The sequence below is a fragment of the Monopterus albus genome, unplaced genomic scaffold (assembly GCF_001952655.1).
Source record: "Monopterus albus unplaced genomic scaffold, M_albus_1.0 scaffold147.1, whole genome shotgun sequence".
Taxonomy (NCBI): domain Eukaryota; kingdom Metazoa; phylum Chordata; class Actinopteri; order Synbranchiformes; family Synbranchidae; genus Monopterus; species Monopterus albus.
Genome location: NW_018128027.1, coordinates 1389088 through 1415104, shown reverse-complemented (window position 1 = coordinate 1415104; position 26017 = coordinate 1389088). Strand labels below are relative to the sequence as shown.

Genomic DNA, 26017 nt, shown 5'->3' with positions numbered 1-26017 from the left:
TAGACATCATATACAAAATATGATCATGAAACTCCCTTTGAGAGTAAACTCATGTGTACAGGGTAACAAAGTTTATTAAGTGTTGATCACAATAACAACAATTCTTTCTGGTGCTGTGTGTCCTGCTTGTCCAGGTGTAGTGACTTTATAGGAATATTCTTTGTGAGGACAACACAACAAATTCTCAGACTTTTGCTGTGGCTTCATGCATTAGTACATTAGCTTTCTACTAGTGTAAAGCAACTGAAATAAAGAGTCAAATAAAAAAAGAAAATCATTTACAAATCATCTAACTTTTGGTCTACAGCAGATCCATGAAAACATCATTAAGGCTTGAAAGTTGCTAAAAAATACTCTTTCTATGAATAGCACCTCTAAATTGAAATTTCACACAGAGCTTTCCTAAATGAATAATTTATTGTTTCATAACTACTCATGCTGTAGATTATTTAAGGTTCAAATATGTTGGAGGATTGAGAAAACAGGGCTAAACCGAGGGGTCAGGGATCAACAGCAAAGTTTAACCCAGGAAGACATCACCATAGCTGCCCACTCCCTCCACCTTCTTGTCTCCAGCCTGGTCAACCAGCTCAGGGAAGTGAGTCCCCACACAGACATTGACAGCCTCCCTCACCACCTCTGGCAGAGACCTCAGTTTCTGATCGTGCTCCTTCAGGGCCTCCTGATTGAGCTGCAGACACAGGGGCCAAAGCTTAGTCAGAAGTGCTTTATTTTAGAAAATGTGTCTGTGTTTAGGAAATATGCTCAATACTTAGTCAGTTATGATAAATGATATCACATGGTTATGTCCTCATTTGTCTCTTTGTTTTTTTTAAGTGTTACTTGAATTCCTCCCACTTCTTCTCACAATATCAAAAACTGGATTCTTAAGCTAATACTACTGGTGAGACACAAAAACACAGCATCCATCTGGCATTCACACGTCAATGTCTAAACTATCCAACACCTCTTTTCTCAATACCAACTGCCAAGATGTCACCAAATCAAAGCCAAGCATTGTCATAAAAGTGTTCTGACATCAGCTGCAGCGGTGGGAGCTTGCTCTGTGTTTTCTCGGTTGCCTAAACTGGATGTGTCATACTGCAGCATTGCATATAACCACTGAATGGACAGATGGCCACAGTTGTATTTGAAAAAAAAGGGGATTGTTGTTGTTATAGTTTGGATTGTAGGTGAGTGTATATGCATGTGTGTAATAAAATTTACATTTAATCAATGTAGGGAGGAAATCTCAGTCACATTATGGTGAAACACCTACTGTTTGAGAGGTGAGTTCTCATAGTGGGATGAAACGGGACAAATTGTAAACAACATGAGACAGACAGTACATTTTGGGGTTAAGCTTAGTTTTAGTTAAAGGTTAGGGTTCCAACAGATTTGCACCCTGTGTGGGAAAAAACAATGATGGAAGTGCGGGGACCAGCACAACTGGGGGCTCCAACAAAAAGGTGCAGAGCTGTAGGACAAATCACATTGGATCTGATTTAAACTCTGCAACACAACACTGCCCAGCCATATGCTGTGTAGGCCAACCACTTCATGCAATTGTGTGTCTCTGGTGGATTACTTTGTAACGTGAATTCTGTATTTGTGCTGTATATGTTAACTTTTCAGAGTTGTACAGTCCTTTCTATGAGTAGTACAAACAACTGTGCTGTGTTTTAGCATCTAATAAGCTTTAAAAACATAAATCTGTTTCTCCATATTTCCTCCTGTTCCTCTGTTTTTCATCAATACATGAAACAATTTTTTACACAAGACAAATCTGAAGAAGTCCTAATGGTTTTGGTCAAGGGTAGGGCATAGTAAGTCTCCAGAGAATAACTCTAATAGAGGGTTTACTCTAGAAGAACTTTCCCAGGAGACCAAAGCCCCATTTCCACCAGAGGAACTCTGTGGGGAGCAGGAACCTTTATTGGAAAGTAGTTCCTCTACGTGCATGCATTCCCACCAGAGGATCCAGGGTCTAAATGTAGTCCCAGAGTATAGTTCTCCCCCTGAAAAAAAGTACCTAATTGGGGGTAGTGCTTTCTGACGGTCCAGGAACTACTGTATCACTGGGAGTGAGTGGACATCACTCATTGGTCAAATACAGGAACTGGAAAACAAACTGGACGAGCTAAGGGCTAGGATTACAGCACAATGGGAAATCAGAGAATGCTGTGCTCTAGTTCTCACTTGGCTTGACTTTCTGACAGAGTCCCAGATTCCACTATTCAGCTAGAGGCTCACTCTGTACATAGAGGAGACCACACTGCTGCTTCGGGGAAGGTAAAAGGAGGAGGTGTGTGTGAGAACAGGAACCTTTTGAAGAACTCAAAGCTGTGACCAGAGGAAGCAATTTAGTTCCTGCAGGATAGCTCTATGTGGAAAAAAACATCCTTGCTTAGAGGGTAGTGCTCTTTGATGGTCAACGAAACACATGATAAGAGTTTGCAGTGCTGAACACTGCTAACTGATAAATCTGTCACTGATAATTTACCTAGTCCTCATATCATTTCTGATTTGCTGGAAACAGACAATAATGTGCAAAAGGAACTTTTAGTTCCTTCAGTTTTTGTTCAGAAAGAGCTATAAGTCAGTGAAACAGCTTCCCACATGACAAAACCCCAGCGCACCCTGTGTCAGTGTGTGTACCTGATTAGTCAGAGTCTTAATTTCTTCCAGTGTAGCAGCCTGTTTCTTCATCAAAGCCTCTTGCTGTGGGCTGTAATCTGAAGACTGTAACAGTACAATAAAGTACAACAGAACATGTAACTACTGAAAACACTTTTCACCTGTGGTTTGAGACTCTGTGTGTGGGTGGGGGTGAAGGGGGGATCTGGTATCAAGTGAGGGATAAAGACTAATTGCAGTTCTACAAGCACTTCATCTGCTCATGTTTCTTTCTGTGAGTGTATCTGAAGAGCAATGCACCCAGGGGTTGCAACCTGACTGAGAGAATCGATCCAGTTAAGGCACAACAGGTTGGACTTGTCCAGCTCAGTTACCCAGCTCTTACTGCACAGTATTATTACGTTCAATAGGGAGTCTGTGTTGATTAAACAAGAGATTGGGTTATAAAAGGTTACAGTAATTAATGGGCAAACGCTGATTAAGTAGATCAAAATGAGCTATAATGTGGTCCTAATGTGCAGAGGGTTGTCTGTTGCCATCCAGATGGAGTTGATCAGAGAGGAGCAGGGTGAAATGACAACAGGTCTGAATCTTGGTGGAGCTCAGTGAGTCATCGACCTCACATGGATTAGCCCACTCCCTGTAAACAGCTTCTGAGTAATGGACAAGCCTGGCCTATGGTCAGGGCTCACTGCACTTTACTCAGTGGGTAAAAGGGTGTGTGTGTGTGTGTGGGTGGTTTAGGACTGAATGGATGGGCACGCTCACATGTGTGTACTTACAATTCAGCAGTATGTCTGTGCATGTTTGTAAACAACATGCATTGGGTGTATTATATGTAAGTGTGTGTGCAGATATATAAAAGGAAAGCACTGTCACATGTCTAAAGTGATTCCCCCCCATGTTTTAGTCAAATCTTGCTTGTTGTCTCTTGGTAACTACAGTTACACAGTCAAAAATAATATGTGTTAAACAGACCTGTGGCTGTTAAGTGTGAGCTGTGATATGAATGTTTTAGGTACATGTAAACAAGGTCAAAGTAAATAGAAGTGTCTACTTTCCAGTATTTATATACATTGTTATTACCTTTATAGAAATAATGTGGCATGTTGGAAATTGGGCCTATTTGCTGTCTTACTGAGAGTCAGTTAATTGTACACTAAATATGTAGCTACAGCCAGCAGGAAGTTATCTTCTGCATCTCTGCTTGTCATGAGATGAGAATATCGACACCGCATTCATGACTGTCTGGTATCAAACGTCACAGCTAACTCTCGGCAAGAAAGCAAATATAAGCATTTCCCTAATTGTCTTTCAGTGAGTTTAAAAGAACACTGTGTCATACTTACTGCGCCGTCAGACTGACTAGCCTCATCCAGCTGTTCTGTGCTCATTGCCTTTTTCAGCCTAAGTGAAGATAATTATAATTTTCAATTAGTCCTCTTGTATATAATGTTAAAAATCAAATCAAACTAGACTTAAAGTGCAGTGCCATGTGGCAGAGAGGTAGGAAGCTGAACCATTTCTCATCATGTGTTGTCTCATATTTCTTTTCATTTGGGATAAGAAGCTGCAGCTCAGTGACACAAAAGGCAGTGAATGGAAACATAAAGCAATTGAAGTCAAGGTCACACTGTGAACTCACTTTGCTTTTTCTGAGGATGAACATTTTGAGGACATTTTCTTCTTATTTTCTTTGCTTTCACTGCAAAACAAGGCAAAGACAAAAAGTAAGCTTGATTCAAAATCTAAAAATGAAAAGCGGCTGAGTAAACAACCTTTTTACTTTAAACTAGAACTGCAGGGCTGTGTGTATCTGATGTGACTTTTTCTTTAGAGTAAAAGGGAGGCCTAGGGTGATGTTACAGTGTCTGTGTGGACAAGGAGAGGACCAGGGCTGCCTTCATTTCCCTACTGCTGTTTAAACACCTGCTTGATAATGGTTGTCCTGAGTTAACCATCTGCCAGCTAGGGGCTTGGGATAACACACACACAAAGTGTGATAAGCCAGGCAGGGACACTGAGGTAATTAATTAATTATTTAAGGTATTTTCTATGCAAAATGTCAAATGCTGCACCTCAGATGATACACAGCAAAATCTCAAGGCACAAACTGGACCAGGTAAGCATGTCCTAAACGTGTTGTATGTGTGCTCTCACCTCTCCAGGGTCTTCAGTTCACTCATATGTCTCTCTGTGGCCATCTCCATCAGTTTGGCTAGTCTCTGTCACAATAGAAGAAGTAGCGCGATCACAGTCAAGAGAGACCCAGAAATTTAGACTTGAGTTATTCTAAATAACAATGTCAGTGCGGTGTGTGATCAAAGTCTTTCATTTGTAACCCAAACAAAAGTTCAGCCCTCTGGTTCTATGTTTGACCAGTACACTTGGCCCAAGATCCGGTGCTGTCAGTTCACTCCATAACTCTTCTACAGCATAGTCTCCACTCTGACTCTGAGGTGACAACCTTTGAAAATGTATTTGATTGACCCTTCAGCCTTATGCAGATTCAGAGTGCCCCGATCACATAGGTCTGATGTATAATCAATAGAGGCTGTAAAGCACTGGCTGCTCACCCGTGATCAGAGACAGAACAGGGAAGCACAGAAGATGCTCCATGAGAGATGGGATTGCATCCTGAAACATGACAATGAATCCAAATTTTGGGGTCAATCAATAATCTATTAAAGACAGCCAGGAGATGAGGATGAGGAGCACAAAAAGACAGCCAGGAGATGAGGATGAGGACAATGGTGGTTGGATGAGGAGCACATGAGATCAGCATACAGTAGGGTCAGTTGTGTGCCCTTCTCCTTATGCAGTGTTCACTGAATGAGTAAGAGCACCCCATATGTCAGTTTAGTTTTATTTTATATCTACTACTGTTTAAGAATGTGTTCATGAAACAGATGGAGACTTTTCTTAGGAAAAACCAATGAACAATTTAAGGAAACACTTAGGAAGATGTTGGGGTATGTGACCCAATATTTTAATGAGCCATCTTGGATTAGACTTGTAAAGGCAAAACTGTTTTCTACTCACTAATGTAGCAAACTGCTCTTTTTTCTTCTTCAGCTGATCATACTGATCTGTCCACAGATCTCGCAGCTCAGCCTGCATTTTTTCCTTCTGCTCCTGCACCAGTTCTGTCTTCACACTGGAGTCAGAGGTGTTTCCCCCTCCACTTGAATGCATATAAGATGATACAACACAGCAGGGCATATGCAAGGAGAGAAGAATAGAGCTTAGCAGCCATTACTCCTCTAGGTACAGAAATGACAGTAGCCTACATCTCATAACAAAGAGAATGTTACAGCAATGACCTTGAATCAAATGTGCTGTCCTGAAACCTACGTGTGTGAAAAGCACTGCAACCTAATTTAATTTTGTTGTTCTCTGCATCCTCTAATGTTCTGCTTTAGAAAAACACATTAGCTGAGGGATATTCTCTGTGCTTCTCAATATAATCTCAGACCCAAACAACATCTTCATTAGTGGGTCAGTGTTACTATGCTGTAGAATTCACTGCTGCTTAGATCAGCCTTTGATGAATAACTAAACATGAACAATTAGAGGGATCTTCCTACTACCTTTCCTTCATCGACACCGCCCCCCAATATCGCCAAACATGTTTCTCTGTCCATATTTCAGCTTGAAAATGACTCTGAATCAAAAAATGGCAGCAAATAGAACAAAATAATAAGTCCTCTTACTCTTTTTTCTTCACTGAGAGCTTCTTCTTGATGGCCTTGAGAGAGTCTGAGTATTTTTGATTCAGGTCTTCTCCTTTTTTCTGATACTTCTTTTCTACTTCTTTCATCTCTTTCTCCTGACGCTTGATGACCTTCAAATAGTTCTTGTGCTGTTTCAGTTCTTCAGTAGTCACAGTCAAAGGCTCTGCAGCATAATAACAATATAATAATAATAATAATAAGGTTTTTGTTGTGAGAATACTCCTACTTGTGTTGGCAGTGGATATGCACTTATAATACATCTATTCAACAAAAGATAGCTCTACATTGGGTTGCGTTTTCCATCTCAGGGACCTTTACCCACAGTGTATTGGCAGCAGAAAAATGTATAGTGCAGCACATGATGTACAGTATATCATTGTTACCTTCACTGCTTGTCAGCGGCTTAGATGAGTCATCTGATCCTGGTGCTGGACAGGACATGAACATGGCATCAGGCTGTCCTGGAGCCTCCTCTGTAATTGTTTTATTGTCTGAGTTAGGCTCAGGGTTTGTGCTGGAGTCATTCACCAGTTCAGCTTTGGTTACAGGAGCTGTCTCTCCTTTTTCCACAGGGGAAGAAGTGGCTTCAGGGAGGGTTTCAGATGCTTCTGCATCTGGTGCTGGAGCTGTTTCAGGAGGTTGCACTGCAGGTTGAGGAGTAGCTGTTGTGTTCCCTGCCTCTGCTTTTATTTCTTCTGCTCTAGCTTCTGGTGGAGACTGGGATGATTGGTCATTGTCATTGACAGGCGGTGTAGGTTCGGATGAAGGCTTTTCTACGGGAGGTGGATAGTTCAATGATCTAACACAATTTCTTAATTCAGCACTAAAAACCTACTACAAGGGTCAGTATTTTTTTAAAATTAATTCTGAACAACACGTCCCCTTCACAAGCTTCATTACCTGTGGCAGGGGATCCACTTTCCTGATCTTTGCTCGAGGGGGTTTGGGCCACAAGAGGCAACTCATAAGGAGAAATGTAGTCAGAAGATGACTGATTGGACACAGAAAAGACAGGTATATCACATTTTAGCAGGCCTGGGCATCTTCCAGTGAGTTAATTTGTGCTGTTAGAGTTTTATAGAAGAACTGGGAACAGAGAAACCTCGATAAACTTCAGTTGTTTCAAAATGCCACAGACTGGTTTATAATGACAGGAGACACATTACTCCCATTTTAAGCCTGAGATCCTCTAGTAGGGCACTTCTGGCCCTTTGTAGAGCTAAACTGTCAGGTTTAACCGGCTGCACCTGCCTCTCTCACCTCCCTCTCTTTGTTTTTTTTGGCTCCTGATTACACCACCTTGCACACCTGCTTCACATCCCTTGATTAACACCAGCTGCACTTCATTAGTCCTTCACCTTACTTGTACCCGGCTCACTTATACTCCCTTGCCAGTTTGTTGATGCTCTCAGGCCAACAACCGGCGCCATTCTCTTCACCAGTGTGTATATGTTTATCCAGTTTTGTTCCCTTTCGTCCACCCGCTCTGTTCCTCCTCTCAACCCTCTCCACAAACAGTTACCTCCAGATCATATCTCCTCACCACTCTTCCAGTCAGGTCGGTACACAGTCGTCAGACTCCATCTGCTTACCACCCTTCTCTACTCTGTCTCCTCAGCCGTTACCACCTCCACCGGCCAGCCCAGGAGTGACCTTAGCGTCCGCAGCTAGGCCAGCTTCATCTATGCCTCCCATGTACTGTTATTGCTAGCTGATCAGCACCCAGTCATTCTCATTCCCATTTTCCTGTTTAGCCTTACTTCTCACCTCGCCTGTGTATATAATCTGTATAACACGAATAAATATTGCTTGCACTGAAGTCAGCCGTCTGGGTTCGTTCTGTTTTTCGCTCACTCACCCTCCCGTGTGTGAGCATTTCTAACATAAGCTAAACTCTGGGGTAAACCCATTCTCTTCTGTTACAACACTTTAAAAAACTTTTTTTACACTTGTTTTTCAATTTTATTTTAACCTTTCCCATTGTTTTTTTAATTGTCTTTTTTTTCTTATATTACACAAAGCACCTTGTAAAATGTTTTTAAAACAGATGTGTAAATAAAGGTAATATTACTGCTGTAATTTTAGTCGATGATGCCTGAGTGAAGTTGCTATAAGAGCTTTTTCTTACCTCCTTGGGAGTCTTCGTGGTCTTCTCTGTTCCCTTTGTTGGGTTAAATAAAGCATCTGTGAAATCTGAGGTAGAATCAAATACTTCAGTGTACGATGATGCGATAATTTATCATTTGACAAACTGAATGTAAATATTACTAAGTTCCACACATTTGAACTAATTCTGCCTTGTCCCTCCCTGACTGTAGCTCTGGCAACATGGATTCAGTTGCAGCAGATTCTTTTTTTTTATTTTGACAAAGACAAAGTGAAAAGTCAAGCACCTGCAAATGCAGCAGGGATGTAGTCCTTGACCTCGATGTACACAAAGAGAGCAGGCAAAGTGAGTGGCATGTTGCTCTCAGTGCGCAGGCAGATGTGATGAAAGCCTGTGAAACAAACCCATGTGAATTAAAAAGAAGGCAGCGGTAAATCAAGTTAGCAAACGCTCTGAGGCCTTGGATGACTCAGTGATGTTTTAAATTATGTAGATCGGATGAAGTGAAGGGTTTTTTCTCGCTTCCACTGACCTGACTGGATGGAATCAACAGGGATGATTCTGTGTCCCACAAATTTGCCATTCTCCTCATTGACTACCATCCTTAGAGAAGCCATTTCTGGGAGAAGGATCTAGTCATGACAACAAATATATTCCGATCAATCTCAGCAGCACATCAGGTTGTACACGCAAACACATTCACCCTCATATGTATTTGTGCATATATGAATGTGTAGTGCATTAACCTTCTCAAAAACAAAAGGCTCCTCATTCCACACAGGGTTAATGGCATTGGCTGTAGTCGACCACTTGGTGCGATATTTCTTCTTGGGCTCTCCTGGCAGCCCGATCACCTCCACCTCCACCCCTGTTTTCACATTCTTGTCAGACAGGAACTGGCCCGAATAGATCTAATGCAATGAACAAGATTTGATGACATACAAAGGGTCCAGTTGTGTGGATGCAGGGCACAGTGGTTATAAACAAAGCTCAGTTTTTGTTTTGGTTTTTGAGTTTGCTGAATACCAGTTGCAGCAGGAAGCTTGAATATTACAAACTCTGCTTGCAAACTAAAGGGAAAACTGAGCCAACATGGCTGCACACAAACAAACAGACCTCCCAAGGGTATTGCTGCTAATTTATTGCTCAGTTTAGAAAAGCAACAGCAGATGTAACCTTTATATATATTGTATTGTTTATTCGTCAGTTTCTCTACAATATAATAAATTAGCTTTAATGTATGAAAAAAGTAAGATGCAGCTCATTATTTTCACTCTTTTAAAACGGTTCTTTAGTTTGTAGTAGGAGGATCCCTGTGCTGCACACACAGCAAGAATAAAAGAACAAAGTGGGAGAACCATGATAATATCAAGGCTGTGAACCTCTGTGAACCTGCCTTAATGGTCAGTGTGCTTGCCACAACAGTGTCAATCCTGTCACAGAAAGGGTCAAACTTCTTATCACTGCGACGCAGAATGTCATGCTTAAGTAGGTAGCCTGTTCTGCCATTGAATTCAAACAGAGCCATGTTCAGCTGCATGGGGAAATCTGAAATAAACACACACACACACACAGCCCATTCATGCCCCCTCTCTTCAGCACAAGGAGGAGCAGTGAGGATTTGGGATGCAAAGGCAAAGCAGCTGTGCTACTTGTGCAACTCAAAGAAGTGCAACACTGACCCACTGTGGTGAACAAAAGAAGCTGTTAAAATAAAAAAATTTACATGTCAGACTCAAACCGATTAAATGAGACAAGACAATAGCTCCAGCTTTTCATGTAGTGCAACACATTTATGTCATTTTAAGTGGTTATCACTGTTGAGTGTCCATTTCTACCCATCGTCTGATAGTTGAGTGCCACCATCTGGCAGCCTACGTTCCAAAAAGGCTGAGGGTTGTAATTAGATGAGTCCATTCTTGTTCCTTTGGGGTATATCCTGCTCATCTGCCTCTTATTGTATCTAAAAAGACAGTTTAGGAAGTACAGTTGTATAGCTCTGTATTAAATGTGGGCCAGGGTTATGGCAACACAAACAACATATTTTGGTCTAATTTAGTGGCACTTTTAATCATGTTCAGTGCATTTGAACACATTTATCTATTTTTGGGAGCATGACAGCATCCACATCACTCTCACAGGATACTCGACAAATTCAACAGCAGCCTTGGCGATCATTGCCTCCCCTTTGGTCTCCACAAAAGATGAGATGACATAGCTCTTGTTTTTCTCTAAGAAAGAGAGTGAAATGAGGAAGAATTACATAACTCACACTGAGTTTGATTTGTTTACCTGTACTTTGGTAAAGTAAAAACTCTTGTGTAAATTGTGAAGCAGAGACATACTTTTGGCATTGTCAAAAGAGATGAATTTATTGGGCTGGATGTAGTTGACCAGCGATGACATGGCCTCATATGCTATTACTTCTTGTCCAGCTGTGCCCTGTGTGGGAAGTCAAGTGATATCTGAAGTGCCATACATGAACATAAATGATAAAACTGTTATCACAATCATCGTCATCTACCTCATCTGATGTTTTCATTTTCTCCTCATCCTGTTCCTCTGTCTCCTCCTGCTCCTCATTGTCTTCCACAGCAGGATCCCCTTCTGGTTCATCATATAAACATAATCTCAGTAAAAATAACTAAACAGTTTCCTTTTCGTAATTTAATTTGATTTGGCTTGATGTGTAGCTAGCCCACCTTGGTTATCCTGGGTGCCGGGTGCTGGGTTTGCAGGATCCTGGGAAGCACTGTTTGGGTCTTTGGTGGCTGCAGCTGTACTTGTGGCCTGGTCACTGGCTGCTGTGGTGGGTTTTTTAGCCTGGGGTGGCTTTGCTTCGCTGCCCTTCTTGTTCTTGATGAGGATCTTGCCCATGAGCTCAGATGGGCTGGGGATCTGCTGGCCTGGCTTCAGCTAGATATTACAAATGAACAAAATAAGAAGAAAATTTGGGGAGGCATTTACTTTCTATTACATCCAAATTAGCAGAATTGTTTTTAGGGTATTTTTGATGATTTTTTTGGTTTCATTTATGTTTCTGGAGACAGTTTTTACAAAATTGTTGCCCACCATAAAGTCTTATTGACAAAAATATATATATATTCTGCAGTTTCTTCTTATCCTCACTGTCTCAAAAAGCATGAGTAAAAGAAAAGAGATTTGCTGCTTCTCTTCAAAGCTGTAATCCTTAAAGAACCATTTTAAAGCAACTTTTACTTCAAATGTCTACAGCCTTGTTGATGGCTTTGCTAGGCTGTTAAGACACAGTGGTGTTTTGAGCTAAATGCTAACGGCGCTTTGAGTGTGCTGTAAAAGCATTTTTACAGTGGTGTTTTGAGCTAAATGCTAACGTCAGCATGCTAATATGCACACAGTGGCAAATAAAAACACATGTACAGGTATGATACATCCTGTACAACATGCACATACAGCAGAGGGGACGTGACCTAACCGGAGGATTAGCGGTTCGATTCCTGGCTTGTCCAGTCAACATGTCGAGGTGTCCTTGAGCAAGACACTGAACCCCCAGTTGCTCCCGGTGATGTCACCGGTGTGTGAGTGCTTGGGAATGCGAATGGGTGAATGGCCCAATAATGTGAAAGCACTTTGAGTGTGGTGTAAAAGCATTTTTAAGGCGCTATACAAGTATAAGACCATTTTGATTTTAGGCAGGTTGTTTTTACCATGTTCACCATTTTAGTATACTGTTAACATACATTTACTCATTACACTAAATAAAAATAGAACTGTGGCTGATGTGAATGTCATTAGTGTTGCAGGTATTTGGTCATAAAGTGAAAATTTGACAATTGTGCTTTTGCTTTGTCAGGAATAAAAACACATGTACAGGTATGATACATCCTGTACAACATGCACATACAGCAGAGGGGACGTGAACAGACATTAGCTGTTAACATCGATCTGCACTGCTTGGGTGGGCATGGGAGCCAATGAGCATCATGTCTTACAAAGATACAAACATAAAACTTGACCTTTGTCATTTATTATCTTCATGCTAATGCAATTAGCTTGCAGAACCCAGATGAAGTTGTGGTATATCCAGGCAAAGTGTTCTGTTTATATATCCTTGATCTAATCTTAAACCTCAGTTATTTTGACAGCGAACTATGTTGCAGCAGTGTACTCACAGGATACTTGTCCAGTGGGTCTGTTAGCAGGGCATCGCCAAATATAGTTTTGCAGTAGTTGGCCATTTTCTCCTGTTGTTTCACCCTGTACAAAACAGAGTAACACATGTTACTATATGCTGCTACTTCCAGGATGAAAGAATCAGTTATATCCTCAGTATGTTCTATCAATATTCCACAGGAAATAATGGCATCAGAACATTAATACAGTGTGTTAATTGCATTATATGAGTTAAGATCTTACGAGTCAACGTGGTTCTCAAATGACAGGATAACAGGGTACTGTGAGGTCTTGAAGGCACTCTCAGCTATGGCTTCAATTACATCCTGTCACACATCAAAAAGATGGATGTTTTTCATCATTGCATTTAGCTAAACCTTTATTTGAATGGGATGTTACAACTAGCAAGAGAGCAAAAAACAATATCATGAAAATCACAACAGAGTGAAACTAACAGACTATGCCTTCGTGTCAAAACATGAAAAGAGACATTGTGACAAACTGCACAACTATGGTCTCTGCTGGAGGCCCTGCTCCGAGCCTATCAGGTCCAACGACTGACAGTAAACTGGACTGAGGTGTTTGTGGCTGGGTCTCTGGGACTGTGGTGGCCTGGCTGCCCTTAAAAGGAAGTGCGAGAGGATGACAGGGGTGCTTGTTTGCCTGTGTGCATGTGTGTGTGTATCACTATGCACTCTCAAACCTTAACACTGTTTTGCACTGTAATGTGCATATGAGCGTGAATAAAAGGTCATTTTAAAATTTCTAGGTTTATTGTGATACCCATGATATACTGTGACTCTCTACAGTCTGTGTGAACAGAGTGTGTGTTGAAACCACACAAAAAAAATGTGCTCTCAGGAAATTAGAGGTTGGCCATTTACTCGGAAAGGCCAAAAATAGATAACAGACAACAGCAAGGAAATTCACTGGAAGTGGGTAGGACTTAAGCAGAAGTTGTTATAAACTGTCTACTCTGCTTCTTAAGTAAGGCTAAATAAAAGCTGTGTCACTATTAATGGCACAGACAGTGACTAGTTAATAGTGAAATAGAACACTATTCACTCACTATCAGGAAATTCAATTCAGAGTTAAAATCATATGCTACAAATGTTATTGTATTGTTAGGTATTTTTAGTCAGATAGAAATTAATAATAATAATAATAATAATAATAATTTATAAAGCACCTACCAGCTCAAAGAGCACTAGGTGCTACATCAAAAAAATTAAAACCAAAATCATCAAAATATCAATATCAGAATAAAAATCAACTAAGTAGACATATGACAGGCATATACATTCATCGATCTATAGCATAATTCCTGTCCGGGCTGACACCCCTCAGAAAAGCTAGAATAAAGCTACAATAAAATAGAAAGCCAAGAGGAGTCTGGAGAGATTAAGCATAAAAAGCTTGTTTAAAAAAATATGTTTTCAGTGCCGATTTAAACGGGACTAGTTCAGTTATAGAGCGTAAATCTAATGGCAGAGCGTTCCACAATACCGGGCCGTACACGGCAAAGGCCCGACCTCCCCATTTTTTATAACGGGAAGAAGGCACCACAAGGGTGAGGTGGGCGGACGACCGTAATGATCTCCGAGGAAGATATCTGGATAGAAGATCTGATAGATATGCAGGGGCAAGGCCATGCAAGGCTTTAAAAACATATAGAATGGTAATGGTAAATGGACTGTATTTTATATAGCGCTTTCTCACAGTGTGTTGCACTGGCCAAAGCGCTTTACAGAGATGATAGCACAATCTTAAATTGCACTCTCCATTTCATAGGTAGCCAGTGAAGGGACTTTCAGAGCCGTGGCAGATCACGAGCACGTGGTCGAGGATCCAGGGGTTACAGGAGAAATTTTGTGAGAGATGACAGATGTCTTATTTGTCACAAAAGAGGACACTAGGCACGTAACTGCCCAGTGCCTTATCAGCAGGCACAAGGACTAGCCCAACCGCGGGGATATAATGTATAGGCCTGGTGGGTTCAGGGTCTTTCATCTTACATCTGCCTGTGTGCAGTTTGGAGGTGCAAGATACCTGAGCGTGTAATGTTAATTTTACCTGTGATCCTTTGAATAAATCAGCACTGTTTTGTAGTTACTTGGACTGTCTCGTCTCTCAGAGTCAGTATGGTAAAAAGTACCGGGTACAACAGTATCTTAAGGAATACCTCAAATTAAATTTAGAATTTAAGAATTAAGTGTAAATGGCAGTGGAGCACAACATTACCCACAAATGGAAACAGTATAGATGATTTACCTTACAACAACTCAGGGTTAGTTCAGATAGGAAATGAATAGTGGAAATAGAAAATACAAGTCAGAATTGCAGTGGATCATATTGTTATTTATTATATAGACTAGATTAATAATGTCACTTTAAACTGTCTATGACAAAAACTGAGAAAGGTATTGACAAAAAAAAAGAAAGAAAAGAAATAACTGCCCATGATAGCTTGATGGGTCACAGTTCATCTTTTTTAAAGGAAATTATACCCGCAATGAAAGGTGTATGAGAAGTGCCAATAAAAAGAAGAGAATGCTATTGAGGGCGTTTTCACACCTGAAAGTCTAAACCAAGGCACATGTTTTTGTCTAATTGTATGCATTTGATCTGGTCAGCTTTTGTTTCACATTGCAATTTTGTTGAGCACACTAAAAAACTTTGTATGACTTAGCTATTTCCTGTAATCATCGCCTACATGGGCTGCGACTCCCTATACTTGACACTGATTGGTTTGTAGATGGGCGTGCATCTGATGATGGTGTGTTCTCGGCGGGTAGCTTTTTCATTAAAAAAAAAGAAAATGAACAAATAGATTATTTTCATTGCCATTATAATGCACCAACTTCAGGCACAGTACTCTAGATTAACTCGACTTCACCATGTGAATGTTTTCACAGTCCAAAAAGTAGGACATGGCCATCTGATAAGGAGGCAAAGACTATTAGGCAGTGAAACAAAAATCTGAAACCTAGTGTATGACACCCCAGAAGGAGTCACCATAACTCTGTGTAATCACCTTGAAGAGGATCTCCGTTGTCATAGTGAAGCCGTGTGTGATGATCGGCTCTTCATCTGGAGGCTTGCCCTTCCAGCAGTCCAGCTCCAGACACCGACAGCCGGACAGCAGGCACTGACGGTACATCTCCGGAGAGGACACACCAGAGAATTGACCGGCTGCAGGGTGACAGAAGGAAAGTCTCAGAAAATTCTCCAGATATGCCCCAAAATGATCTTCAAAGTTACCATGGACTTGGAATTATAGCATTTGTGTCAGTATCTAATGGGGATCAGGCACAATAATTTATAAACTGAAATCAAACTGGTTTATGTGACCTGTCAGGTATGTGTTGTGGGACGATTTGATGAAATAATGGGGTACGGGCTGGGTCATGTCCTGACTCTTAGCTAGCCTGTCCTGCATCACAACAGATGTCTCAGGCCCCATCAAGAAAAATAAAAGACCTTCTGGAGAAATCAGACCTGCAGATGAACAAGAGGGACACACTGAAGCATTTGAAACAAAAGACTGTTTGATACATTTCCAGTCATCCATGTAACAAAGCTATCGTCTATGAATCTCACCTCTGTTAGAATTAGATGAGATGGGTTCATATTTGTCAATCAGGGCCTTGATCTGATCCTGCCGCAGACGCGGAAACAGCTCCTCATTGAGCCGAGAGTCCCTCTGTTTCTCGTTGAGGAACTTTGTGAAGTTCTCCTTTGTCATGGTTGGTTTAGTGGAGCTAGAGGGCACATTGAGCCGTGACAGTCGCATTAGTGCTGCATGTAATGTTGCTCACACCCATCACAGCACACTCCCTGTCGCCTGACCTCATGCCAGACAGCTAATGCATGGGTAGGAACTTCTGACTAGCCACTTATGAAGTCGACATAATGTAATATAAACCAGGTGTCTGGTTCTGCGTGTCCAATTTGTGCTACGTAAAGGAGCATGTTTCTGTTTTAATAACAATTTGACATAAAATTGCCTAGATCATTTTGAATATGTCTACTTTAAAAAATCCAATGATAAATCAAAGACTATTCAGCCATATCAGTACAGTATGAGTGAAGAATAGAAGAGGCTGACTCACTAAGAAGTGAAGATCTCATAGATCTCAGGCCGCGGGCAGAGATGTGTCAGAAACGTCTTGAAGGCAGACTCGGTGAACACATCAGGCTTCATGCTGTCATACTGTAAACACATGATATCCACATCAGAGCATTATTATAAACATGATGAAAAACTAGTTCCAAAAATATTAGCACAGACATTTGGTTTATGCAGTTGGAGGGCTGTAATAAAATAAAATTAAAGTATAATAACATATTTATACAGAGAAGGTCTAAGGATCTTATTTAGTTCCTGAGATTCCAGGTCAAAGATCACAGCAAACCTCAGGTCATTTAAGGAGGAGGTGATTGGAATAAAGCAAAAACTGGACAAACAGTTTAGTTTCTAACCTTTCCTTTAGGGAGGTGTGCTGATGCTAAGGCACTTTCCACCCTCTTCTTATCTGCAGGGAACATCTTGTAAATACTGAGAGACACAGAGTGAAACACTGAGTAGGAAATATGGAAATCTACTGTACAAACTAACCACTGTGCACCATCCTCCACCTTCAGGAGGTGCTACTGTAACCTACTTCTTCACTGGGATCTTGCCGTCTTTGTTGGTCTGAAGAAAAATGCGGACATATCTAAGATTGAAAACACATGGGATGCGATAACTTGACATGATGAAATGAAATAGCATTGGGTTCAATCAGCATCTACAACTCAAGTGTCAGACTACATGACGTTAACTCACATTTTGTCCAGGAAGACTTGTCTGCATGCATTGTTTCTTGCAGCATTGTAGGCAATTTCAAGAATGTCATTTGCCCAGTTCTGATGTGTGTTTAATTACAAAAACAAACAGTAATATTATCCACAGAGTCAACATAAATTGTGCTTGATGCTGTATGTCATTAGCTATAAAATCATTATATAGGCTTTTAAATCCACACAAACTCTCCACTAGAGGGCATTAACATAATAGTACCTCAGGAAATGAGAGTTGTGCATACTGCGTTTGAACAAAGCATAACTGTGATTTCATTACATTTAATTAAATCTGGATACTGGAGTCATAAAGTCTAATAAAGACTAAAAGGGAGAGAGAGGGTGCCTTACTGGGAGCGAAGCAAAGTCATTCATTAATGGATAATGGCTTGTGGCAGTGTTTGAACAATCAGTGGGGATCAGTGACAGACGGAGAGGATTGTAAACAGCTAAAGGAAGGACACAGTGCTAACAACACAGAGACTCAGTATATACAGCGGTTTTTTACCTGTGCCACCTTGTCTTTAGAGGCAAAGAAGTTATGATAGGTCAGATTCACCGTGTCTAGACCCGAGACGATGGTTAGAGTTTTGGCGAGATGGTTGCTGTCTGGGAAATCAAGGTTGAACACGTTACGGACCTTAGGGTGCTGTTAAAAGAAAGAAAGATTTTTACTCTTTGATTTTCTGTCGAGGAACTCTTCAATACAGATTTTAAATCTGAATTATCATCCTTAAAAATGAAGCCCTTGTTCTCTGTACAGACTGGATACCTGGGAGCTTGTTGAACACAAGCAAATGTGCCGACAAGGACATGCAAACATATGCACAAACACACTGAGACTCATACACTCACAACACGCAATTCTGTGTACACGCAAACACAGAAAGTTCATTTACAGGAACAGTGAGCAATGTTTTAAGTACTACCGTCCTGTACATGCTATCCTTCAGTCACTTCTATGCTACTTTCAAAAGTCCAGAGCTGACCTCAGCAGTGGAACTGTTTTCCCAAAACTCCTCAGGGACCTGAGAGGAAGATACACCTCCAGCAGCACCCCAGCTGGGATGGTGCACTGCTCTGTGTTCTCCTCTAATAGAAACATATTTCAGATTTCCTGTGAGGGATGATAATACTCATACTGCAACTCTCTGTGGAGGCCAGAGAGGAGCGGAAAAGGACTGAAAATACTACTGTCATCTTTGGACTCAAAAAACCAAAACAAGCTTATTCACTGAGATCATGACTCAGTGTGCACTACAGTGTGTGTTTATGTTTGTGTGCACCTGTGTGTTTCTGTAGTGGGGGATTAGCCAGGGTGCTTTTCTCCATCACCACTTTTTGCAATGCAAATAGGCCTTTCATACTAATGGGCAAATTAAGGGCTTGATGTTGTATTTGCATGCCTGCAGAGATTCATACACAAAAAATTCACTAGTTTGACATAAATGTCAAATCAGAGAGCAGGTTACTGCAGTAAATAATAATGTACTCACTTTGGGAAGTTTAGCATATTTTCCTGTTCTGGTATCTCTGATAGTAGCAACATCCAGAAATGTTGTCTCCTGGAAACAAGAAACAGAGAATCATCTCCAGTAGTGAATTCAACATGTAGGTACCAGTCCAAACATGGACTGAGATACAAGTCATCCTCTGGCAAAGTGCAGAAACTGGGGGTTTACTTTGTTTGTGTTTAGAATATTCAACTGAATTGTCATGAAGCATCATGTTACGAAATGCTGGGCTACTTTTTCATTTAAAATGCACATGAACACTTTGTAATTAACAACACTGTGCCAACAGTGATAGAGCCAAGACACGTGAGGAACACATCTGATGTAGGCTTCATGGGTTTTGTGATGTGGTGAAAACCAGATGAGACAAAGAGAAAAAGAGAGAGAGATGGAGCAGGAAAGACATATAGTGCTCTCCGAGTACATCACAGTTCAGCTGCATAGTGCAGCAGAATGGTGAGCCCACATCAGCACTGATCAATAATCACTAGTACAAGCTGCTGGGACAGGAAACGCAATGCAGCTCTGAGTTCTCGGCTTTGGCAGATCCTACTCATGCATATCACACACACTGTGGATGTGAATCCCTGAAACCTGGCCGTGCATACTTCATAGGTTTTAATCTGTCAGGTCAGGTTTGTCTCATGCACAAAAAGCCAGTTCATCTTTGTTTTGCACTAAATGGGAATCAACACTGCCCCACACCCATGACTGCGCATACTTCATGACCCATGACATACAACATTGTTTCCAGACTCTACCTTGCTTTGGTTAATCCAGTACACATAAAAACCTTTGGGATCCATCTTTATGGTGACAGGAGCAGTCTTAGTGGAGTCCTGGATGAAAACATCGGAATTAGCTTTCACACATTTTGGACATTTAATGAGTTTAAACCAATGAAAAAAGGCTGTGTGATAGTGATGTGCTGGTGTTAAATTAGATCATTTAAATTGGAAGAGTATCTGTATTTTACAGAAGAGGTAATTAATTCAGTATCACCAATTAAACCATCAAAAACAACACTATTATGTCATTTGAGTTTGGATCGCTTTATACGCTATAAGGACACAAGTTAACCAGAGTTGCCCACATATATGTACATAGGTGCATTTTAGATGATATGTAACAATTCAGCTGATTCTCTGGAAACATTCACTCACCTCTGTCCACTTGGTAAATCTTTCTCCTTTTACCAGGTAGTCTTTGACCACTGGAGGATCCAGAAAGTATCTTTTCTTATTCATTTTGGGATTCTAAAGTGACCTCCACTCCAGTTTATTGCAGAAACTGAACAATTTCCACTGTCTTGATGTCCATCATGTTCATAACCACTGACAAGCTTATCCCTCCATCTGCTCTAAAGTGGAGTTAAATGCATAGCCTGTGGCTGTACTCAGGACGCACCCCAAGAAATATGCATTGCAAATTAAGATGGAAGCAAAACATGTAACACAGGTAATGATGAATGTGTTGTTGTCAAACTGCCTATGGAGTCATGGTGTAGACTGGTATATATAGTAAATAAGGCAGTTCATTCAGATTAGATAAAGAAATCGTGTTTTCTCCCTCACTCCATAATTAGCCATGTCATAGCTTTTATTTTAGTTGCCCAGGTTCTCTGGTATTCCTGATGCTGCAGCAAAACAGTGGAGGCACTGAACTGAAAAAGTATTAATAAAACATTTAAAAGCAGCATGTGTTTCCAAAAAGAGCATCTCCATTAATCCACAAACATTATTTTAAACCTTTGTTTCATCTAATTGAAACTACTGAAAAAACGCTCCACATAAAAAGTGTTTTTATTGTCTAAAGTAATAGAGACTGTTTCTGAAAAGAGATGTTGCTGTTGGCCATTTTTTTTAGACTTTTCTTTCCATTTCTTTCCACCAGAAATAAAAAATTCATGGGCAAAGTCAGATATCTCAAACATGGATTTCTCAAAATGTGGGTAAATACAACCAACAGCGTTTGAATGGCTGAACACCATCGAAGGCAGGTGAGAAAATGTTTTTCTTGCTGTTTGGGTGACTAAGTGATTTTCACAACTGCTTTTCACACACACAGTTGTTTTGAGTTGTCATTCAGCATATCGGTTGTAGGTTTGTAGCTGCAAAATAAAATACTGAAAGAATTACACATGGAATAAAAGAAACTGGATGCAATCTGTTCTGTGCAAGAATTAGTGTCAGTGCTGATTAATTTGATTGTTTGCTTGTTCAGTGTAAATGAATGGCTGCATGCAGCTCTATACTGTACAGCCCCACATCAGAACAAGTTGGGATGTATGTAAAATCAAAATAGTGATGTGAAAATCATCTGTGTCCTGTATTACATTGAAAACAATACAGCAGCACAGTATTTGATGTGATACCTCATCAACGTTATGCTCAAAATAAGCACTCATTTCAGTTCTGATGCCTGCAACACATTCCAAAAAAGATGGGATGGTTGCATTTCAGGGCTATTAATGAGGTAAAACAATGAAATGATGACTTCATGTTAAACCGGTGATGTCAACAGCTGACTGGAATCATGGAATTGGATTCTGATTCTGATGATTTGGTACAAACATGGCATCCAGGACAGGGGTTGTACATATGTCATATAGCCTTCATTAATAGTAAGTGGCTAGTTTGCCCCATCGGCTTTTTATCAGATGATGCTGTAACTGTCTGTTCAGGGTCATAAAGGAGTGTCATTTATGACCAAAGGCAGGATTCCTGGTCATTTGGATATCAAATAAACCTTCAGACTGTGCAACACCTGATGCAACCCTTCACCCAATCAGGGACCAGGGACATCTGGTAAACCACTGCAGGAACAGCTTATTTAGCATGCTGATGTTTTATTATTAAACTATGTTTTATGAAAACAATGCAGATTACACTGTCATACAGGCATGATGGAAGACCCATGCTACACTGTCTTCTTCCATCTCCACAGTCATACATGTAGCAGCTGATTTTACTTTCAACCACCAAATTTTGTCCACGTTTTAAGTGATAATCAAGTATCTAGTAAATGTTTAGATTACTGAATTTAGATTCAAATGCATACTTAACTTACACATAGTGTTCGGGCTACTATGTAGAACCACGCCCGTGTACTCTAGACATTAGGTGTGCATTAAGGAATGCGATAGATAGATAGATGGATAGATAGATGGATAGATGGATGGATGGATGGATGGATAGATAGATAGATAGATAGATAGATGGATGGATGGATGGATGGATGGATGGATAGATAGATAGATAGATAGTATCACTAACTGGAGGTCATATCTTGACCACTTCCTAATCTGACTCATCACTGGTCAAACGTTGTTCCCCTTCGATGACTTGCGCAATGACAAATCCCTGCGCTGTGCGCTGCGCTGAAAGGACGCTCTGGACCAGCCAACAGGTAGGATGTGGTCAAAGCCCTTTTACAAAATGTACCAAATGTCTCATATGGATGCAGTTGACTGCGGTTAAGTGGATTGGATAGCATTACATAATTCGTAAATTCCCGTCAGTGTTTAAATGACTTCTTTACAACCATCCTTTACTCCTGGGTGAGCACAGGTTAAACACTTCCCGGCATCACTTTGAACGAGTAGGCCGACTCATCGCCGCAGTATCATCCTGCTCTCCATGTGCCGCACACGCGTCCTGATGTGAAGCTGATGTGCGACGGTTTTTGTGGCCTGTTCTCGGGCTGCTGCACAGCTGCTGCTTCTTTAAGAGCCACCGCCCGCCCCTTCTCCTGTATTTTTAGCTGAGCCAGCCACTTCATTTGCTGGATAAGACAGACAGTTGTGTACCTTATGATCTCATTTAATCATTTTAATAAATGTCATCAAATGTTATTCTGCGGTTTCGCCGTGAGCCTACAGCCAGCTGTTACCCTGGAAATGTCGTATATGGTAGACATTTGTCCCGCCGCTCTCGGATGCTGAAACGCGCAATCTGCCTGTGGATGCTTGATGTCCATTATGAAACGCAATGCTGCACTGGGTACCGAATATTAGGCGCAGTGCTTTCAAGACCCAAATGAATTACAAGAAATCAATTTAGCTGCAACATACTCATACGGTGCGGACGATTCAAGGTGGTCCAGGATCTTTGTCCTCAGCCCTCTCTTCTCTTGGACTGTGGATAACAAGAAGCCTTCAAGACGGAGGGGGTGGTGGAGCATCGAGGAAAAAATAGGGGCAATATGAGAGAGCGGGACTTCATGCCCAATATGGAGAGGGGCAAACCTGCTACTTATACGGGGGACAAAAAGGCTAAGATGGCTGCTAAGACGAACAAGAAGTGGGTGAGACTAGCCACTGTTTTTGCATATGTATTGTCCGTGTCCTTAGCAGCCATTATCCTGGCAATTTACTACAGCCTGATCTGGAAACCAACATCCTCATCTGTGGGGAAGCCCGGGGGGGTCACCCCCACTCCAAACATCTCAGTTACTAATGTTTCCACAAGCAGCAATGTCTCGGAGTGGAACTCTACACAGGCAGGAATCAACCGGACCTGGGGCACAACCCTGCGCAGAGTTGGAGCAGAAAGTGCGCCCTCACATCAGGAGGAAGAACTCTACGCAACTTCCTACGTTCACACAAGAGAGGAGAGATCGGCTGCTTTGAGTAGAGAGAAACACGCGCCTCATCCCCAGGTGAGCCGCTACGTCCTGTCAAGCCCCAGCGAGTCTCAGGCTGCCCCTGACCAGGACGAGGAGACGCACAGGGGCGACGGGGCGAGTGACAAACGCGACTCCGAGCAGGCTGTTCCTCCGACCTCCGCGACGAGCCGAACTGGCCTGAGAGGAGGCTGATCGGGCAGCATTCCCACCACCACACCCCCCTCACACACAACCGGACCCAACAAGGAGTGTTTTACAGACTCGGTGCCGCAGGTCGGATAACACAGGTCTTCTTTGAACTCATTTTGCAGAGCCACTAATGGATGCTGAGCTACACCTATTAACTAATATCTTGCTCTTACGACTGAGAGAAAAAGGAGTCGTTGCTTCTTAGGTGAACACTGTTTACCCTTCAACACTATGCGTTTTTTGTTTTAGGCCATGTGTATGCCTTAAATCAGTGTGTGTCTACTTTATCTCGGTCAGCTTCTGGGGCCACGAACCCGCATATACGTGTGGACGATATAGATATTTAGTTGAAATTATTAGGACACAGGCTCCAGAGATGCTTTTGGTTTTGCAGGGCATAAAAATTTCTCGCAGCGTTTAACATCACTGCCATTCATCAGCCGGTCTAAATCAATAGCATTGTTGCATAACATAGGCTGTACTTTTCTTTTCATGGACCAAACCTGGATTCAGAGTAGAAGAGCCTGCATTGTTGAGTTCTGCTCAGGTATGTGCATATAACCATGTAAATGTGTTGTGTATTCAGTTCTGTACATATAGGGCACACATACATCTTTTTGGCCTCATGAACTTTTAGTGTAACTAGATCATTTTTATTAAAGGTACAGTATGTATAATAGGTATGACTATATCACAAGGTACAGTTAAACACACTTAGAAAATTATTCATTTCTATGGTTTTATAATAGGTCTATGGAAATCACAAATTAATCACTGACATTATACTGTATGTTCATTGTATTTTATTTATTCAGAGCCAGAATGGATAATATATATTCAAATAAATGTTAGGTTTTTTCTTAAGAGTTTATATTTTGTTTCAAGTCACGGATTTAAATAACATTAAGAGTGTAACAACAGCCCACTTTTACTGATTGATATGGGGAGGCAGGTTCAACAGAAATATAATAACCATGCAAGAGCGCTTAGTTTATGATCAGTAGAAGCTCATCTGGGCATTTGATCAAATTTTAGTGGTGGTCCTTTAATTGCCTGAGAGTGCGTTTAGAGGAACTCGCTCTTCCTATAGAAAGAAAAGCCTTCATTGCCCAGTCTGCCACAGTTCACCTCCTGCAGCTCTCACTGAAACCACTTCACACAGTCAAATGTGGTGAACTATGAAGTGGAAATAAGACCGACCACCCCATGCACTCTCTCAGCAGCATGTGAGGGAGGTGTATTGATTTGAGAACTCTGTTGTTGCACTGTACAAAACAGAGAAGAACATGTTACGCAATGCCGCCAGGTGCTATTTTGATCCAGCTTTCTCTGAAAAGGACTGTTTGGCTGAAAGGTTTGGTTTCTGTGCTGGCAGTGACAAGCATCATTCACCATCACACTGGAAAGTAGATTTCCACTGAGCAGCCAGAGGCCTCGGCGGCATTGCACCGTGATGTAAACGGTGGTGACATTCACTGTTGTGTTAGTATGACAGATTTACAGAACCAAAGCCAAGGTATGTGTCTGGAGAGCTAAACAGGAAGTCTATTCATTAGGGAAGACAGCACAAGACACACGCACACCCACTGTCACAACACAAACCATGTATACTAGAAAAATGTAATGCAGAGTGTGTGCATAACACAGTGACACACCTGTGGCTCCTGGCAGCTGTGTCCTCAGTGCCTCATGGCTTTCTGTGATATATGAGAGGTGTGATGACCAACCTCTTGATGAAGATCAGTGCTGACAGTTATTACTGGAAGCAACATCTGAGTCAGGGCACAGCACTGGACCTGATTACGTCTCCTGATGTGAAATCAGTCATAGCTTACATTAAAGTTCCGCTTGGGATTAATTTGTTTTGTAACTTCAGGCAAACAATAAATCATATTGTGTCTTTAATTAAAAAAACAACTTTACATTACAATACATTCATTTATCAAATCATCAAAAAACATAAAAGCCATTTGCCATTGCTGCTTATTCTGGACTTTTCCTATTATAATTGTTTTTAAATGTTGGCAATTGCAGCGGTGCTGGTCAGTTAATGTCATATTAATCAAGCTAAATCAAAAGAGTTGAAACATTCCCCACAAAGCCACAGTGAAATGATCATATCATAAATCATAAAGGAAGATTTGCTAAGATTTATACTGCTAATAGTGTAAATTAGAAGGGAAGATCCTCCCCAGACACATTTTAAGACAACATTG

At 41.2% G+C, this 26017-nt stretch overlaps 2 protein-coding genes across 4 annotated transcripts; one reads left to right on the top strand and one right to left on the bottom strand.

Moving 5' to 3' along the window:
• Positions 1 to 23138, bottom strand: plcb2 (phospholipase C, beta 2). Of its 3 annotated transcripts, none has more exons than XM_020614583.1 (32): positions 23059 to 23138; positions 19748 to 19825; positions 18969 to 19037; positions 17981 to 18121; positions 17459 to 17538; positions 17295 to 17348; positions 17113 to 17188; positions 16743 to 16843; positions 16231 to 16391; positions 15982 to 16128; positions 15665 to 15822; positions 12874 to 12956; positions 12630 to 12714; positions 11181 to 11394; positions 11003 to 11085; positions 10824 to 10920; positions 10625 to 10709; positions 10317 to 10441; positions 9875 to 10026; positions 9225 to 9389; positions 9011 to 9110; positions 8765 to 8869; positions 8500 to 8564; positions 7272 to 7362; positions 6755 to 7144; positions 6351 to 6534; positions 5680 to 5821; positions 4798 to 4862; positions 4283 to 4342; positions 3987 to 4044; positions 2659 to 2742; positions 1 to 691 (listed from the first exon to the last, which is right to left on the bottom strand). In XM_020614583.1, exons 2-32 carry the CDS (start codon positions 19790 to 19792, stop codon positions 521 to 523), a joined length of 3636 nt encoding a protein of 1211 aa, XP_020470239.1. In that variant the 5' UTR covers positions 19793 to 19825; positions 23059 to 23138; the 3' UTR covers positions 1 to 520. The 3 variants fall into 3 exon arrangements, with proteins under 3 accessions (XP_020470239.1, XP_020470238.1, XP_020470240.1); XM_020614582.1 differs by lacking the exon at positions 23059 to 23138 and adding an exon at positions 20150 to 22166; XM_020614584.1 differs by lacking the exons at positions 17295 to 17348; positions 17459 to 17538; positions 18969 to 19037; positions 19748 to 19825; positions 23059 to 23138 and having other exon boundaries at positions 17981 to 18066.
• On the top strand, positions 22261 to 25671 carry LOC109968367 (putative transmembrane protein INAFM2). Its single transcript, XM_020614585.1, has one exon. It carries the CDS (start codon positions 23190 to 23192, stop codon positions 23802 to 23804), a length of 615 nt encoding a protein of 204 aa, XP_020470241.1. The 5' UTR covers positions 22261 to 23189; the 3' UTR covers positions 23805 to 25671.
• The last annotated feature ends 346 nt before the right edge of the window (positions 25672 to 26017 follow it).